Genomic DNA, 19,870 nt, shown 5'->3' with positions numbered 1-19,870 from the left:
AGGTCGACAGACACACAAACATGCACACAAATTTCAAGCTTTCGCAACAAACTGTTGCCTCATCAGGAAAGAGGGAAGGAGAGGGAAAGACGAAATGATGTGGGTTTTAAGGAAGAGGGTAAGGAGTCATTCCAGTCCCGGGAGCGGAAAGACTTACCTTAGGGGGAAAAAGGGACAGGTATACACTCGCACACACACACACACACACACATCCATCCACACACACACACACATCCATCCACACACACACAGACACAAGCAGACATATTTAAATATGTCTGCCTGCGTCCGCATACGCGTCTGCATGCGCGCGTGTGCGAGTGTATACCCGTCCCTCCCTCCCCCCAAGGTAAGTCCTTCCGCTCCCGGGACCAGAATGACTCCTCACACCCCCCCCCCCCAAAAAACCCACATCCCTTCATCCCTCCCTCTCCCTGCCTCCCCCCCGACGAGGCAACAGTCTGTTGCGAAAGCTTGAAAACCCCGTGTGTATGTTTGTGTTCGCTCGTGTGTCCGTCGACCCGCCAGCACTTTCATCTGGCAAGTCACATCATCCTTGCTTCTAAGTAGATTTTTTCCTACGTGGAATGCTCCCTCTTTCCTGATGAGGCAACAGTTTGTTGCGAAAGCTTGAACTTTGTGTGTATGTTTGTGTTCGTTTGTGTGTCTGTCGACCTGCCACCACTTTCATTTGGTAAGTCACATCATCTTTGTTTATATATATATATATATATATAAACAAAGATGATGTGACTTACCAAATGAAAGTGGTGGCAGGTCGACAGACACACAAACGAACACAAACATACACACAAAGTTCAAGCTTTCGCAACAAACTGTTGCCTCATCAGGAAAGAGGGAAGGAGAGGGAAAGATGAAAGGATGTGGGTTTTAAGGGAGAGGGTAAGGAGTCCATATCCATGTATGTGTGTGTGTGCGAGTGTATACCTGTCCTTTTTTCCCCCTAAGGTAAGTCTTTCCGACCCGAGACTGGAATGACTCCTTACCCTCTCCCTTAAAACCCACATCCTTTCATCTTTCCCTCTCCTTCCCTCTTTCCTGATGAGGCAACAGTTTGTTGCGAAAGCTTGAATTTTGTGTGTATGTTTGTGTTCGTTTGTGTGTCTGTCGACCTGCCACCACTTTCATTTGGTAAGTCACATCATCTTTGTTTTTAGGTATATTTTTCCTTCGTGGAATGTTTCCCTCTATTATATTCATATATATATATATATATATATATATATATATATATATATATATATATATATATATATATATATATATATATATATGAATATAATAGAGAGAAACATTCCACGTGGGAAAAATATATCCAAAACGAAAGATGATGAGACTTACCAAACAAAAGCGCCGGCAGGTCGACAGACACACAAACATACACACAAAATTCCAGCCTTTGCAACCAACGGCCGCCCCGTCAGGAAAGAGGGAAGGAGAGGGAAAGACAAAAGGATTCGGGTCCCAAGGGAGAGGGCAAGGAGCCACTCCAATCCCGGGAGCGGAAAGACCCACCTTAGGGGGAAAAAAGGACAGGCATACACTCGCGCGCGCACACACACACACACACACACACACACACACATCCATTCGCACATACACAGACACAAGCAGACATATGTAAAGGCAAAGAGTTTGGGCAGGGATGTCAGTCGGGGCGGAAGTACAGAGGCAAAGATGATGTTGAAAGACAGGTGAGGTATGAGCGGCGGCAAATTGAAATTAGAAATCAATGGAGATTGAGGCCTGGCGGATAGCGAGAAGAGAGGATATGGTGAAGGGCAAGTTCCCATCTCCGGAGTACTGACGGGTTGGTGTTAGTGGGAAGAATCCAGATAACCCGGACGGTGTAACACTGTGCCAAGATGTGCTGGCCGTGCACCAAGGCATGTTTAGCCACACAGTGATCCTCATTACCAACAAACACTGTCTGCCTGTGTCCATTCATGCGAATGGACAGTTTGTTGCTGGTCATTCCCACATAGAACGCTTCACAGTGTAGGCAGGTCAGTTGGTAAATCACGTGGGTGCTTTCACACGTGGCTCTGCCTTTGATCGTGTACACCTTCCGGGTTACAGGACTGGAATAGGTGGTGGTGGGAGGGTGCATGGGACAGGTTTTACACCGGGGGCGGTTACAAGGGTAGGAGCCAGAGGGTAGGGAAGGTGGTTTGGGGATTTCATAGGGATGAACTAAGAGGTTACGAAGGTTAGGTGGACGGCGGAAAAACACTTTTGGTGGAGTGGGGAGGATTTCATGAAGGATGGATCTCATTTCAGGGCGGGATGTGAGGAAGTCGTATCCGTGCTGGAGAGCCACATTCAGAATCTGATCCAGTCCCGGAAAGTATCCTGTCACAAGTGGGGCACTTTTGGGGTTCTTCTGTGGAAGGTTCCGAGTTTGAGGAGATGAGGAAGTGGCTCTGGTTATTTGCTTCTGTACCAGGTCGGGAGGGTAGTTACGGGATGCGAAAGCTGTTTTCAGGTTGTTGGTGTAATGGTTCAAGGATTCCGGACTGGAGCAGATTCGTTTGCCACGAAGAGCTAGGCTGTAGGGAAGGGCCCGTTTGATGTGGAATGGGTGGCAGCTGTCATAATGGAGGTACTGTTGCTTGTTGGTGGGTTTGATGTGGACGGACGTGTGAAGCTGGCCATTGGACAGGTGGAGGTCAACGTCAAGGAAAGTGGCATGGGATTTAGAGTAGGACCAAGTGAATCTGATGGAGCCAAAGGAGTTGAGGTTGGAGAGGAAATTCTGGAGTTCTTCTTCACTGTGAGTCCAGATCATGAAAATGTCATCAATACATCTGTAACAAACTTTGGGTTGGCAGGCCTGGGTAACCAAGAAGGCTTCCTCTAAGCGACCCATGAATAGGTTGGCGTATGAGGGGGCCATCCTGGTACCCATGGCTGTTCCCTTTAATTGTTGGTATGTCTGGCCTTCGAAAGTGAAGAAGTTGTGGGTCAGGATTAAGCTGGCTAAGGTAATGAGGAAAGAGGTTTTAGGTAGGGTGGCAGGTGATTGGCGTGAAAGGAAGTGCTCCATCGCAGCGAGGCCCTGGACATGCAGAATATTTGTGTATAAGGAAGTGGCATCAATGGTTACAAGGATGGTTTCCAGGGATAACAAACTGGGTAGGTATTCCAGGCATTCGAGAAAGTGGTTGGTGTCTTTGATGAAGGATGGGAGACTGCATGTAATGGGTTGAAGGTGTTGATCTACGTAGGCAGAGATGCGTTCTGTGGGGGCTTGGTAACCAGCTACAATGGGACGGCCGGGATGATTGGGTTTGTGAATTTTAAGAAGAAGGTAGAAGGTAGGGGTGCGGGGTGTTGGTGGGGTCAGGAGGTTGATGGAGTCAGGTGAAAGGTTTTGTAGGGGGCCTAAGGTTCTGAGGATTCCTTGAAGCTCTGCCTGGACATCAGGAATGGGATTACCTTGGCAAACTTTGTAAGTAGTGTTGTCTGGAAGCTGACGCAGTCCCTCAGCCACATACTCCCAACGATCAAGTACCACAGTCGGGGAACCCTTGTCCACCGGAAGAATGACGATGGATTGGTCAGCCTTCAGATCACGGATAGCCTGGGCTTCAGCAGTGGTGATGTTGGGAGTAGGATTAAGGTTTCTTAAGAAGGATTGAGAGGCAAGGCTGGAAGTCAGAAATTCCTGGAAGGTTTGGAGAGGGTGATTTTGAGGAAGAGGAGGTGGGTCCCGCTGTGACGGAGGACAGAACTGTTCCAGGCATGTTTCTATTTGGATGGTGTCTTGGGGAGTTGGATCATTAGGAGTAGGATTAGGATAATTTTTCTTCGTGGCAAAGTGATATTTCCAGCAGAGAGTACGGGTGTAGGACAGAGGCAACTGTTGGTTGCGAAAGCTTCAATTTTGTGTGTATGTTTGTGTTTGTTTGTGTGTCTATCGACCTGTCAGGGCTTTTGTTTGGTAAGTCTCATCATCTTTTTTTAGATATATTTTTCCCAAGTGGAATGTTTCCCTCTATTATATATATATATATATATATATATATATATAATAGAGGGAAACATTCCACGTGGGAATATATATATATATATATATATATATATATATATACAAAGATGATGAGACTTACCAAACAAAAGTGCTGGCAGGTCGATAGACACACAAACATACACATAAAATTCAAGCTTTCGCAACAAACAGTTGCTTCATCAGGAAAGAGGGAAAGGCGAAAGGATGTGGGTTTTAAGGTAGAGGGTAAGAAGTCATTCCAATCCCGAGAGCAGAAAGACTTACCTTAGGGGGAAAAAAGGACAGGTATACACTCGCGCACACGCATGTAGGTAACATCTCTGCCCAAACTCTTTGCCTTTTAATATGTCTGCTTGTGTCTGTATATGTGTGGATGGATGTGTGTGTGTGTGTGTGTGTGTGTGTGTGTGTGTGTGTGCCCGTCCTTTTTTTCCCCCTAAGGTAAGTCTTTCTGCTCCCGGGATTGGAATGACTCCTTACCTTCTCCCTTAAAACCCACATCCTTTCGTCTTTCCCTCTCCTTCCCTCTTTCCTGATGACGCAGCCATTGGTTGCGATGGGTAGAATTTTGTGTGTATGTTTGTGTGTCTATCGACCTGCCAGCGCTTTCTTTTGGTAAGTCACATCATCTTTGTTTTTATATATATATAATCTCAAGAATAAATTACCGAGTTGCAGCAACAGTCGACAGATGGCAGCACAAAGTTGTCAGGTGTTGCATATACATAATAAATATTGAATGCTCGCTTTTTAAAGGCTTTATTATTTATGTTGAAGCCTTAGTAGCATTAAAAGCTGTCCAATGAAAAGACTATTTTGTACCCAACAGAAGGCCTAGTACCCAGTGCCCTGACGCTCACCACGATGTCTAACGTATAGCAACACAATCTGTCCCTCACAGGTATACTTTCGATGCAAATTAATGTGGTGGTAATAGTAATGATGTCATATTTCAGTGGCAAGTGACGTAAAGGTGACAGTCAAACACAGAAATGTTACAAATGCAGAATAAGAACCATTAATTTGGAATTGGAATATAGTGTATGCCGTTTGTGTGGTCTCCTCAAATGTGACAGAAGACCAATAATTTTCACGAGCCCCATTTCTGTTGTTACACAGGCGCGTCGTACCATTGCTGCCGGTATATGCCGACAGCTTGGAACGTCTGGAACTTTACGAGTATGACATAGTCCGCGACTCGGCCAGAGAGGCGTTCACCACCGTCGGAAGCTTGAAGAACTTGCAGGAACTCAGGATGTCCGTCCCTGATCGAATACCGCCCGGAACAGCTGCTCTGGCTTTTACGTAAGTGACGCATCAAATAGGTAACTGCTGTATTTACCTGATTATAAGATGAGGTTTTTTTTTCCAAATTTGCCATTCAGAAAATATGAGATCGAGTTATATTGGCAGATTAAACTATTGCTGCTGAGATTAACATTTTAACATTGTTTAATAGAGTATATAGAGGGTATCCTACATTTACAGATGAAGCTTTGCTAGCTGAGGTCACATGCAGGTTTATTTTGAAGAATTCAGAAGGGCAGGGCCGGGCAAACGATATTTGCATCGAAAGAGTCTCGAGGTTTCCCGATAGAAACATTAATACTAATTTTTAAGTAAACGTAACATTCAAAAGCGGAAATGTAGTCCTTCAAAAAACATTACTCGATTCTGACCCCAGATCAATATTTTATTTGATTATGAGAGACTGTAAGGATTTATCAAGTGCATTGCAAGTGAGAAATTCAGTTGCTGTTTGTGTATTAGAACAATGGATAAAACATTACCAACTTTCAGTCAGCTTTAGAACATGGTGACATTCAGATGAGAAGACAGGAAAATTAATCCAGAATTAGATTTCTAATTAACAAAATAAATCGTATTAGGTTGACTGTAAATTACAGTGGCGAGACTCATCAGGAGATAGTACTGACAGACGTCAGTAGATCGTGGGGTGAGCAATAGTTAAAGAATTGGACCGAATCGTGACTGTGAACTTTATTTATGTATCGGTTGTGGTTGTCATTGTTGTTACATCTGACTTGCACTCTGAAGGTATTGTAGTGCACGTTTCACAGTCTTGAGCAGCACTATACGAGGCTCAGTGGGGGAACAGCTTGGCAGGGAACTAGGATGAGTGTGGGGAGGGGAACAGAACAGAAGAGAATCTTTTGTGGTGTCACCGCCAGACACCACACCTGCTAGGTGGTAGCCTTTAAATTGGCTGCAGTCCGTTAGTATACGTCGGACCTGCTATGACCTAGCAAGGTGCCATTTTCAGTTACTATAATCTGAACTGATGATATTGTGAATCGTGTACCGTCAAGAGTGATGTTCATCATTAATGGATTAAAGTTAAGTATCAAACCAATTATGTCTGCTTTCTGAAATCTAATTCCTTGTCATGTTCCAGACCTCACGCCAATATAGTTCTTCCCTCCTTACGCCAGCCTGCATGAGCTAAAATGCGTGCCTTTTGGCCTCCTCTCGTAACATGGTGTTGACTCTTCAGCCTACACAACATCTTTATTGTCACATGATGTTATATACAGGCATTTGATTGAAATATTGGTCACTCATCAATGAATAATTCTGTGCCTACCTAAGGATACCTAAAACAAGATACATTAAAATAACGCATATGGATGCTCCCAGAAGCACATTACAGCACAAAAAGTTAATTACATGTTAGATTTCTTCCTTTTTCTTAAAATTTTCACAGTGGTTTGAAATCATTCTTTTAAAGTATTTTTCATGTTTGTTTCTGTAGTTTATAAATGTGGACATACCTCAAAGACCACATACTTCCATAAATGTAGTGTATGTGTTTACATCTGCATATTTAGATACATAGTTCATATGATAGTTTACAAGTATCGACACATTTAAAAAGAACATATACCTCAAGTAAAAGGGAACATAAGCATACACATAGAACATAATGTAGAAAAAACAGGAAAACAAAACAGATGTATTATCTCCTACTTGTCCCTGTTTATAAAATCATCCACACTGTAGTAGCGGTTGGCTTTTTAAATATTTTCAATGTTTGCACAGGTAGATTCTAGCTTACAGTCCTTCATCATTGAATGGATTTTATTTGCTAAGCTTCAAAGCCATGTAATATGCAGTATTTTCAAATAATGTTAGTCTGTGGCAATGTAACATGTAATCTTGTTTGATAAGTATGTGTAAATGAATTTCCCTCAAAAAGATGTGGGTTTTTTAACTCAGAGAAGTGTTTCATATATAAACATGGAAGGAATTGTCAGAAAGTCAAGGCTTGCAAATAAAGGTTTGTTCCAGTCATAGCTCTGATAATTTTTTTTCTGTAGCTTGAACACTCTTAGGTGGCTTCCTTTTCAACTCCCCAAACAATTATGCCATACCTTACAACTGATATAAAATATGCATGATACACAATTTTTCTAACAGCTAAGTCAGTTACTTTATTCAGAACTCTCATTGCATAAACAAAACTATTTAACTGCTTCAGTAAGCAATCCACATGATCAGTCTGTTTTGTTTTCTGTGCTAATTCTTCAGTGTTTTTACAGCAGACTACTGCTGTTGAGTCATCTGCATACAGAATCGTATCTGAAGTTACCTTACCTGGTGTGTCATTTATATAGTAATGGGCCTTGTATGGACCTCTGGGGTACACCTGCATGTATTTCCTTCCAACTAGAGCAAGCTTTCTTGCCCGTATGTTGTGTAACTACCCTCTGTTTCCTATTTTTGAGATATGACTTGAACTAATTTAAAGATTTTTCACGGACACCATAAGAAGCTAATTTGAGGGGCAGCTGTGTATGGTTTACCATAACAAATGCCTTACTGAGGTCACATAAGATACCGGATATGCCAACCATGGTAACCTGCACCACATACTCTGTCTCTTTTTGTACATCTTCCATGTTTAAACTGCAGTTTGCCTGAATGCATATGTATTCAGAACTGAATTGACTTTAAAACTGGACAAAAACACAACAGTAGTATTAATTTCTGCAGCAGACAGTTAGTCTACATAGGGGCCAGTGGCGTAGTTGTGTGTTTCCCACTGTAGTGTTATCGATGTTCACTGTGATGTATGACGGACGTGAAAGGATATGTGTCAGCTGTCGGTTCTATGTAGCTAATGAGAGAGCAGTGAGCAGACGATGTGTTTGGAAGTGAGAGACACCGCAAAATTGTCACACCTGTACAAAAGCAAAATCCTACACGTATTTGGATGAAAACAGCCGTATCCTGAGGTCATCACATCAGTAATTGCAACATGTTTGGAGGAAATAGTGAAATATTTGTGACAATGAAGATATAAATGTTGTGCTCAAGTGATTATCACGATGATCATTAAAGGTACTGATACCACAGATGACAGATTAGTAAGCAAAAAATGTAGAAAAGGAAACAGACCACAAGTTAAAGGAAACCATTTCTTTTAGTTTGACTGCATCTTGATAATGCAAGGAAAAATAAACAATCAATAAATGGCATAAATTAACTAAGCAAACACTGTTTTAGCCTTGTTTCACTATTTATTACTAATGTTATTGCACAACCTAGGTTTCGAGTTATAAGCCCATTTTCAAGTACATTGCTGATTCCCAGAGATGATAATGCATCGATAAATGTGATGACGAGGCAAAGATAATCTCAACTTCTCAGGTATCAATCTGTAGCTTAATGTACACTTACATTGGTGACCATTTTTTTAACAAATTACATCCATTATTACACATTCCCCAATTATACTACAATGACCAGACTGAAGTTATGCATCACCTAAGACATCTTTAACTACAATTAACTGGGGCCCAAAGTTTTGCTTCTGTTCTGGGGTTGTGATCTCAATTATTCACCTCTTTTAGATGAGATCACAACCCCAGGATATCTTTGCCTCGTCATTGTGTTTATCGAATTGGGAATCATAAATGTACTTGAAAATGGACTTACAACCCCTGAAACCTAGATTGTGCAATTACATTAATAATAAATTGTGAAACAACGCTAAAAACAGTGTTTGTTTAGTTAATTTACAATGTTTCACAAAGAACTCACATTTAATTCAATTAAAATGCCATAAATTTAGAACAGGTATAATATTAGGCATAAATTTAGAACAGGTATAACAGCTCTTTAGGCAAATACTTTGTCAATAAAACAGTTTGTAATTTTGATTGGTCAAGAATATGTTAAAAATTAATTTTTCTTAAGAAGCCAGTCAAATAAAAGGGGGTTCGTCTTAAAATTGGGGTCATCTTACCCTTGCATAACTACAGTATGGTGTGCAGTTTGTTACTGAAAACATGTACTGAGCCAGCAGGGGTTAGGTCTCTCAATTGTCAGGGTTACTCACAAATTCGGTGGCTTCAAATCAACCAGCCACAGATCTGGCAATTCTAATGTAAATACTATGAAGTAAAGGAAGCCACTCACTGCACCAGATATATATATAAAGAAAGATGATGAGACTTACCAAACAAAAGCGCTGGCGGGTCGATAGACACACAAACAAACACTGCACACAAAATTCTAGATTTCGCAACCAACGGTTGCCTCGTCAGGAAAGAGGGAAGGAGAGGGAAAGACGAAAGGATTTGGGTTTTAAGGGAGAGGGTAAGGAGTCATTCCAATCACAGGAGCGGAAAGACTTACCTTAGGGGGAAAAAAGGAAGGGTATACACTCGCGCGCACACACACACATATCCATCCACACATATACAGACACAAGCAGACATATACAGAGGCAAAGAGTTATCTTGCCTCCATCCACACATATACAGACACAGCCAGACATTTGTGTCTGTATATGTGTGGATGGACATGCGTGTGTGTGCGAGTGCACAACCGTCCCTTCCTCCCCCCAAGGAGAGTCCCCCCGCTCCCGGGACCGGAACGACTCCCCACCCTCCCCCCCGACGAAGCAACCAATGGTTGCGAAAGCCTGAACCTCACGTGTATGTTTGTATGACCATCGACCCGCCAGCACCCTCTCTTGGTAAGTCACATCATCAGAGATATATATATATATATATATATATATATATATATATATATATATATATATATATATATATATATATATATATATTTAAAAAGAAAGATGATGAGACTTACCAAACAAAAGCGCTGGCAGGTCGATAGACACACAGACAAACACAAACATACACACAAAATCTAGCTTTCGCAACCAATGGTTGCCTCGTCAGGAAAGAGGGAAGGAGAGGGAAAGACACAAGGATTTGGGTTTTAAGGGAGAGGGTAAGGAGTCATTCCAATCCCGGGAGCGGAAAGACTTACCTTAGGGGGAAAAAAGGAGGGAAAAAAGGACAGGTATACACTCGCACACACACACATATCCATCCTCATATACACAGACACAGACAAAATGTCTGCTTGTGTCTGTGTATATGAGGATGGATATGTGTGTGTGTGCGAGTGTATACCTGTCCTTTTTTCCCTCCTTTTTTCCCCCTAAGGTAAGTCTTTCCGCTCCCGGGATTGGAATGACTCCTTACCCTCTCCCTTAAAACCCAAATCCTTGTGTCTTTCCCTCTCCTTCCCTCTTTCCTGACGAGGCAACCATTGGTTGCGAAAGCTAGATTTTGTGTGTATGTTTGTGTTTGTCTGTGTGTCTATCGACCTGCCAGCGCTTTTGTTTGGTAAGTCTCATCATCTTTCTTTTTAAATATATTTTTCCCACGTGGAATGTTTCCCTCTATTATATTCATATATATATATATATATATATAGTTATAATGGAAGGAAACATTGTGTCTGTATATGTGTGGATGGATATGTGTGTGTGTGTGTGTGTGTGCGAGTGTGTACCCGTCCTTTTTTCCCCCTAAGGTAAGTCTTTCCGCTCCCGGGACTGGAATGACTCCTTACCCTCTCCCTTAAAACCCACATCCTTTCGTCTTTCCCTCTCCTTCCCTGTTTCCTGATGAGGCAACCGTTGGTTGCGAAAGCTAGAGTTTTGTGTGTATGTTTGTGTTTATTTGTGTGTCTATCGACCTGCCAGCGCTTTTGTTGGGTAAGTCTCATCATCTTTCTTTTTAAATATATTTTTCCCACGTGGAATGTTTCCCTCTATATATATATAATATATATATATGATATGGTTATAATAGAATAAAACATTACACGAAGGAAAAATATACCTAAAAACAAAGATGATGTGACTTACCAAATGAAAGTGCTGGCAGGTCGACAGACACACATGTCTGTTTGTGTCTGTATATGTGTGGATGGATATGTGTGTGTGTGCGAGTGTATACCCGTCCTTTTTTCCCCCTAAGGTAAGTCTTTCCACTCCCGGGACTGGAATGACTCCTTACCCTCTCCCTTAAAACCCACATCCTCTCGTCTTTCCCTCTCCTTCCCTCTTTCCTGATGAGGCAACAGTTTGTTGCGAAAGCTTGAATTTTGTGTGTATGTTTGTGTTCGTTTGTGTGTCAGTCGACCTGCCAGCACTTTCATTTGGTAAGTCACATCATCTTTGTTTTTGTTTTTATATATATATATATATATATATATTTGGCATAACCCCCAAAGACCTCAAACTTAAAGTTCCCATCTCTGGCTGCACCCCTTCTTTCCATCAGTCCCTATATCAGTTCCAAACTGAACAATCCATTGCTCTCACCCACCTAATCCTTCACCTACACATCAACTCAGCCAATGAACACACCTGTCAACTCCTATCCTTAATAAAAGTCCTCAATCTTTCCTCTCCCACATCCACACCAGCTACTCAGAGCATCATCGTACAGGCCAACCGCAAATTAGAACAGCATGCCACCCTTCACCTCAAAAAATTATCCAATCTCCTGGTTTCCCACCTCCAGAAAGGCAACTCACTCACCCTTCACAACCTTTCCAGCAAACCTCAACCACCTCTCATTGCACACAAACCCAGTCTCTTCCATCTACTCAATCTCACACTTCCAGCTCTACTCCCTCCAAAACCTCAGAATTCCAATCAACACAATCTGGTACCACAACACCCCAATTCAGTAGTTAACCTTTCCTCCAAACCTCTCTCCCAATCCGAAACCTCTGTCCTATCCAAAGGCCTCACCTTCAGCCCCACTCCCAGATTCAACCAAACAGCCCTCATCAAAGATTTACTGTCCTACACTCGTACTCTCTGCTGGAAGTATCACTTTGCCACGAAGTAAAATGATCCTAATCCTACCCCTAATGATCCAGCTCCCCAAGACACTATCCAAATTGAACCCTGCCTGGAACAGTTCCGTCCTCCGTCACAGTGGGACCCACCTCCTCTTCCTCAAAATCACCCTCTCCAAACCTTCCAGGAATTTCTGACTTCCAGCCTTGCCTCTCAATCCTTCTTTAAAAACCTTAATCCTACTTCCAACATTACCACTGCTGAAGCCCAGGCTATCCGTGATCTGAAGGCTGACCGGTCCATCGTCATTCTTCCGGCAGACAAGGGTTCCACGACTGTGGTACTTGATCATCGGGAGTATGTGGCTGAGGGACTGCGTCAGCTTTCAGACAACACCACATACAAAGTTTGCCAAGGTAATCCCATTCCTGATGTCCAGGCAGAGCTTCAAGGAATTCTCAGAACCTTAGGCCCCCTACAAAACCTTTCACCTGACTCCATCAACCTCCTGACCCCACCGACACCCCCCACCCCTACCTTCTACCTTCTTCCTAAAATTCACAAACCCAATCATCCCGGCCGCCCCATTGTAGCTGCTTACCAAGCCCCCACAGAACGTATCTCTGCCTACGTAGATCAACACCTTCAACCCATTACATGCAGTCTCCCATCCTTCATCAAAGAAACCAACCACTTTCTCGAACGCCTGGAATCCTTACCCAATCTGTTACCCCCAGAAACCATCCTTGTAACCATTGATGCCACTTCCTTATACACAAATATCCCGCACGTCCAGGGCCTCGCTGCGATGGAGCACTTCCTTTCACGCCGATCACCTGCCACCCTACCTAAAACCTCTTTCCTCATTACCTTAGCCAGCTTCATCCTGACCCACAACTTCTTCACTTTTGAAGGCCAGACATACCAACAATTAAAAGGAACAGCCATGGGTACCAGGATGGCCCCTTCGTACGCCAACCTATTCATGGGTCGCTTAGAGGAAGCCTTCTTGGTTACCCAGGCCTGCCAACCCAAAGTTTGGTACAGATTTATTGATGACATCTTCATGATCTGGACTCACAGTGAAGAAGAACTCCAGAATTTCCTCTCCAACCTCATCTCCTTTGGTTCCATCAGATTCACCTGGTCCTACTCCAAATTCCATGCCACTTTCCTTGATGTTGACGTTCACCTGTCCAATGGCCAGCTTCACACGTCCGGGTCTTCGTGGCAAACGAATCTGCTCCAGTCTGGAATCCCTGAAGCATTACACCAACAACCTGACAACAACTTTCGCATCCCGCAACTACCCTCCCGACCTGGTACAGAAGCAAATAACCAGAGCCACTTCCTCATCCTCTCAAACCCAGAACCTCTCACAGAACAACCACAAAAGTGCCCCACTTGTGATGGGATACTTTCCGGGACTGGATCAGATTCTGAATGTTGCTCTCCAGCAGGGATACGACTTCCTCAAATCCTGCCCTGAAATGAGATCCATCCTTCATGAAATCCTCCCCACGCCACCAAGAGTGTCTTTCCGCCGTCCACCCAACCTTCGTAACCTCTTAGTTCATCCCTATGAGATCCCCAAACCACCTTCCCTACCCTCTGGCTCCTACCCTCGTAACCGCCCCCGGTGTAAAACCTATCCTGTGCACCCTCCCACCACCACCTACTCCAGTCCTGTAACCCGGAAGGTGTACACAATCAAAGGCAGAGCCATGTGTGAAAGCACCCACGTGATTTACCAACTGACCTGCCTACACTGTGATGCATTCTATGTGGGAATGACCAGCAACAAACTGTCCATTCGCATGAATGGACACAGGCAGACAGTGTTTGTTGGTAATGAGGATCACCCTGTGGCTAAACATGCCTTGGTGCACGGCCAGCACATCTTGGCACAGTGTTACACTGTGCGGGTTATCTGGATACTTCCCACTAACACCAACCTATCAGAACTCCGGAGATGGGAACTTTCTCTTCAATATATCCGCTCTTCCCGTTATCCACCAGGCCTCAATCTCCGCTAATTTCAAGTTGCCACCACTCATACCTCACCTGTCATTCAACAACATCTTTGCCTCTGCACTTCTGCCTCGACTGACATCTCTGCCCAAACTCTTTGTCTTTAAATATGTCTCCTTGTGTCTGTATATGTGTGGATGGAAATGTGTGTGTGCGCGAGTGTATTCCCGTCCTTTTTCCCCCCTAAGGTAAGTCTTTCCGCTTCCGGGACTGGAATGACTCCTTACCCTCTCCCTTAAAACACACATCCTTTCGTCTTTCCCTCTCCTTCCCTCTTTCCTGATGAGGCAGCAGTTTGTTGCGAAAGCTTGAATTTTGTGTGTATGTTTGTGCTCGTTTGTGTGTCTGTCGACCTGCAGCACTTTCATTTGGCAAGTCACATCATCTTTGTTTTTAGGTATATATTTTATAATAGAAGGAAACATTCCACGAAGGAAAAATATACCTAAAAACAAAGATGATGTGACTTACCAAATGAAAGTGCTGGCAGGTCGACAGACACACAAACGAACACAAACATACACACAAAATTCAAGCTTTCGCAACAAACTGTTGCCTCATCAGGAAAGAGGGAAGGAGAGGGAAAGACGAAAGGATGTGGGTTTTAAGGGAGAGGGTAAGGAGTCATTCCAGTCCCGGGAGCAGAAAGACTTACCTTAGGGGGAAAAAAGGACGGGTATACACTCGCACACACACACATATCCATCCACACAAGCAGACATATTTAAAGACACTTGCAGAAGTGCAGAGGCAAAGACGTTGTTGAATGACAGGTGAGGTATGAGTGGCGGCAACTTGAAATTAGCGGAGATTGAGGCCTGGAGGATAACGGGAAGAGAGGATATATTGAAGAGCAAGTTCCCATCTCCGGAGTTCGGATAGGTTGGTGTTAGTAGGAAGTATCCAGATAACCCGGACGGTGTAACACTGCGCTAAGATGTTGCTTGTTGGTGGGTTTGATGTGGACGGACGTGTGAAGCTGGCCATTGGACAGGTGGAGGTCAACGTCAAGGAAAGTGGCATGGGATTTAGAGTAGGACCAAGTGAATCTGATGGAGCCAAAGGAGTTGAGGTTGGAGAGGAAATTCTGGAGTTCTTCTTCACTGTGAGTGCAGATCATGAAGATGTCATCAATAAATCTGTACCAAACTTTGGGTTGGCAGGCCTGGGTAACCAAGAAGGCTTCCTCTAAGCAACCCATGAATAGGTTGGCGTACGAGGGGGCCATCCTGGTACCCATGGCTGTTCCCTTTAATTGTTGGTATGTCTGGCCTTCGAAAGTGAAGAAGTTGTGGGTCAGGATGAAGCTGGCGTGGTAATGAGGAAAGAGGTTTTAGGTAGGGTGGCAGGTGATCAGCATGAAAGGAAGTGCTCCATCGCAGTGAGGTCCTGGACGTGCAGAATATTTGTGTATAAGGAAGTGGCATCAATGGTTACAAGGATGGTTTCTGGGGGTAACAAACTGGGTAGGGATTCCAGGCGTTCGAGAAAGTGGTTGGTGTCTTTGATGAAGAATGGGAGACTGCATGTAATGGGTTGAAGGTGTTGATCTACATAGGCAGAGATGCGTCCTGTGGGGGCTTGGTAACCAGCTACAATGGGACGGCCAGGATGATTGGGTTTGTGAATTTTTGGAAGAAGGTAGAAGGTTGGGGTGCGGGGTGTTGGTGGGGTCAGGAGGTTGATGGAATCAGGTGAAAGGTTTTGTAGGGGGCCTAAGGTTCTGAGGATTCCTTGAAGCTCCGCCTGGACATCAGGAATGGGATTACCTTGGCAAATTTTGTAAGTAGTGTTGTCTGAAAGCTGATGCAGTCCCTCAGCCACATACTCCTGACGATCAATTACCACAGTCGTGGAACCCTTGTCCGCCGGAAGAATGACGATGGATTGGTCAACCTTCAGATCATGGATAGCCTGGGCTTCAGCAGTGGTGATGTTGGGAGTAGGATTAAGGTTTTCTAAGGATTGAGAGGCAAGGCTGGAAGTCAGAAATTCCTGGAAGGTTAGGAGAGGGTGATTTTGAGGAAGAGGAGGTGGGTCCCACTGTGACGGAGGACGGAACTGTTCCAGGCAGGGTTCAATTTGGATAGTTTCTTGGGGAGTTGGATCATTAGGAGTAGGATTAGCATCATTTTTCTTCGTGGCAAAGTGATATTTCCAGCAGAGAGTACGAATGTAGGACAGTAAATCTTTGACGAGGGCTGTTTGGTTAAATCTGGGAGTGGGGCTGAAGGTGAGGCCTTTGGATAGGACAGAGGTTTCGGATTGGGAGAGAGGTTTGGAGGAAAGGTTAACTACTGAATTGGGGTGTTGTGGTTCAGATTGTGTTGATTGGAATTTTGAGGTTTTGGAGGGAATGGAGCTGGAAGTGGGAGACTGAATAGATGGGAGAGACTGGGTTTGTGTGCAATGAGAGGAGGTTGAGGTTTGCTGGAAAGGTTGTGAAGGGTGAGTGAGTTGCCTTTCCGGAGGTGGGAAACCAGGAGATTGGATAGTTTTTTAGGTGCAGGGTGGCATGCTGTTCTAATTTGCGGTTGGCCTGTACGATGATGCTCTGAGTAGCCGGTGTGGATGTGGGAGAGGAAAGATTGAGGACTTTTATTAAGGATAGGAGTTGACAGGTGTGTTCATTGGCTGAGTTGATGTGTAGGTGAAGGATTAGGTGAGTGAGGGCAATGGATTGTTCAGTTTGGAACTGTTATAGGGACTGATGGAAAGAAGGGTTGCAGCCAGAGATGGGAACTTTAAGTTTGAGGCCTTTGGGGGTGATGCCAAATGTCAGACAAGCCTGAGAAAATAAAATATGGGAGTGTAATCTGGCTAGGGAATGGAAATAAAACTTAATGGCGTCATTGTGGAGGTGTTGTGAGGGTGACATGGTACTAGAAGGTGGAATGTGTAACATGAGGCTGAAATGAAAATGAAAAGAAATTAGAAAATATATGGGGGGGAGGGGGGGATAAAGGTGAGCTAGAAAGCAAATGGAGATCACCTTTATCTCCCCCCATATATTTTTATATTTATTTTCATTTTTATTTCAGCCTCATGTTATGCATTCCACCTTCTAATACCATGTCACCCTCACAACACCTCCACAACGACCCCATTAAGTTTTATTTACATTCCCTCCGCAAACATGCCTTCGCCCTAGCCAGATACACTCCCATATTTTATTTTCTCAGGCTTGTCTGACATTTGGCATCACCCCCAAAGGCCTCAAACTTATAGTTCCCATCTCTGGCTGCAACGCTTCTTTCCATCAGTGCCTATACCAGTTCCAAACTGAACAATCCATTGCTCTCACCCACCTAATCCTTCACCTACACATCAACTCAGCCAATGAACACGCTCGTCAACTCCTATCCTTAATAAAAGTCCTCAATCTTTCCTCTCCCACATCCACACCAGCTACTCAGAGCATCCTCCTACACGCCAACCGAAAATTAGAACAGCATGCCACCCTTCACCTCAAAAAATTATCCAATCTCCTGGTATCCCACCTCCGGAAAGGCAACTCACTCACCCTTCACAACCTTTCCAGCAAACCTCAACCTCCTCTCATTGCACACAAACCCAGTCTCTCCCATCTACTCAATCTCCCACTTCCAGCTCCACTCCCTCCAAAACCTCAAAATTCCAATCAACACAATCTGAACCACAACACCCCAATTCAGTAGTTAACCTTTCCTCCAAACCTCTCTCCCAATCCGAAACCTCTGTCCTATCCAAAGGCCTCACCTTCAGCCCCACTCCCAGATTTAACCAAACAGCCCTTGTCAAAGATTTACTGTCCTACACCCGTACTCTCTGCTGGAAATATCACTTTGCCATGAAGAAAAATGATCCTAATCCTACTCCTAATGATCCAACTCCCCAAGACACTATCCAAATTGAACCCTGCCTGGAACAGTTCCGTCCTCCGTCACAGCGGGACCCACCTCCTCTTCCTCAAAATCACCCTCTCCTAACCTTCCAGGAATTTCTGACTTCCAGCCTTGCCTCTCAATCCTTCTTAGAAAACCTCAATCCTACTCCCAACATCACCACTGCTGAAGCCCAGGCTATCCGTGATCTGAAGGCTGACCAATCCATCGTCATTCATCCGGCGGACAAGGGTTCCACGACTGTGTTACTTGAGCATCGGGAGTATGTGGCTGAGGGACTGCGTCAGCTTTCGGACAACACCACATACAAAATTTGCCAAGGTAATCCCATTCGTGATGTCCAGGCTGAGCTTCAAGGAATCCTCAGAACCTTAGGCCCCCTACAAAACCTTTCACCTGACTCCATCAACCTCCTGACCCCACCGACACCCCACACCCTTACCTTCTACCTTCTTCCTAAAATTCACAAACCCAATCATCCCGGCTGCCCCATTATAGCTGGTTACCAAGCCCCCACAGAACGTATCTCTGCCTATGTAGATCAACACCTTCAACCCATTACATGCAGTCTCCCATCCTTCATCAAATACACCAACTACTTTCTCGAACGCCTGGAATCCTTACCCAATCCGTTACCCCCGGACACAATCCTTGTAACCATTGATGCCACTTCCTTATACTCAATCTCCACTAATTTCAAGTTGCCGCCACTCATACCTCAGCTGTCATTCAACATCATCTTTGCCTCTGCACTTCCTGCCCAAACTCTTTGCCTCTGTATTTGTCTGCTTGTGTCTGTATATGTGTGGATGGATATGTGTGTGTGTGCGAGTGTATACCCGTCCTTTTTCCCCCCTAAGGTAAGTCTTTCCGCTCCCGGGATTGGAATGACTCCTTACCCTCTCCCTTAAAACCCACATCCTTTCGTATTTCCCTCTCCTTCCCTCTCTCCTGATGAAACAGCCAGGGGTTGCAAAAGCTCGAATTTTCTGTGTGAGTTTGTGTTTGTTTGTGTGTCTATCGACCTGCCAGCGCTTTTGTTTGGTAAGTCTCATCATCTTTGTTTTTAGATATATTTTTCCCACGTGGAATGTTTCCCTCTATATGCCTACATGGTGTAGGCTGGACACACATCGTGAATCCATCTCGCACCATCTGTGTAAGTAGGGTACATGACAAAATCAATCACCAAGACTACTGTCTTCATAAATTACAAATAAGTCAGTTGTCAAGGAATAAAGTGTGTGTGTGTGTGTGTGTGTGTGTGTGTGTGTGTGTGTCGGAAATTACCGAACTATCAGTTTAATAAGCCACAGCTGCAAAATACTAATGTGAACTCTTTACAGACAAATGGAAAAACTGGTAGAAGCTGGCCTCAGTGAAGATCAGTTTGGATTCCGTAGAAATGTTGGAGCATGTGAGGCAATACTGACCCAACGATTTATCTTAGAAGCTAGATTAAGGAAAGACAAACCTACGTTTCTAGCATTTGTGGACTTAGAGAAAGCTTTTGACAATGTTGAGTGGAATACTCTCTTTCAAATTCTGAAGGTGGCAGTGGTAAAATACAAGGAGCGAAAGACTATTTGTAATTTGTACAGAAACCAGATGGCAGTTATAAGAGTCGAGGGACATGAAAGGGAAGCAGTGGTTGGGAAGAGAGTGAGACAGGGTTGTAGCCTCTACCCGATGTTATTCAATCTGTATATTGAGCAAGCAGTAAAGGAAACAAAAGAAAAATTTGGAGTAGGAATTAAAATCCATGGAGAAGAAATAAAAACT

General features: G+C 44.0%; 1 protein-coding gene across 4 annotated transcripts in view; it reads left to right on the top strand.

Moving 5' to 3' along the window:
- Nucleotides 1-19,870, top strand: part of LOC126092226 (F-box/LRR-repeat protein 17-like) — a 141,046-nt gene that overhangs the window by 89,013 nt on the left and 32,163 nt on the right. For all 4 annotated transcript variants that reach the window (XM_049907723.1, XM_049907721.1, XM_049907722.1 and 1 more), the window contains one exon: nt 5,153-5,338. In XM_049907723.1, coding sequence (XP_049763680.1) covers nt 5,153-5,338 — 186 coding nt within the window. The remainder of the gene's footprint in view (nt 1-5,152; nt 5,339-19,870) is intronic.

This window comes from Schistocerca cancellata, chromosome 7 (assembly GCF_023864275.1).
Source record: "Schistocerca cancellata isolate TAMUIC-IGC-003103 chromosome 7, iqSchCanc2.1, whole genome shotgun sequence".
Lineage (NCBI taxonomy): Eukaryota > Metazoa > Arthropoda > Insecta > Orthoptera > Acrididae > Schistocerca > Schistocerca cancellata.
This window is presented reverse-complemented; position numbering and strand designations above follow the sequence as displayed.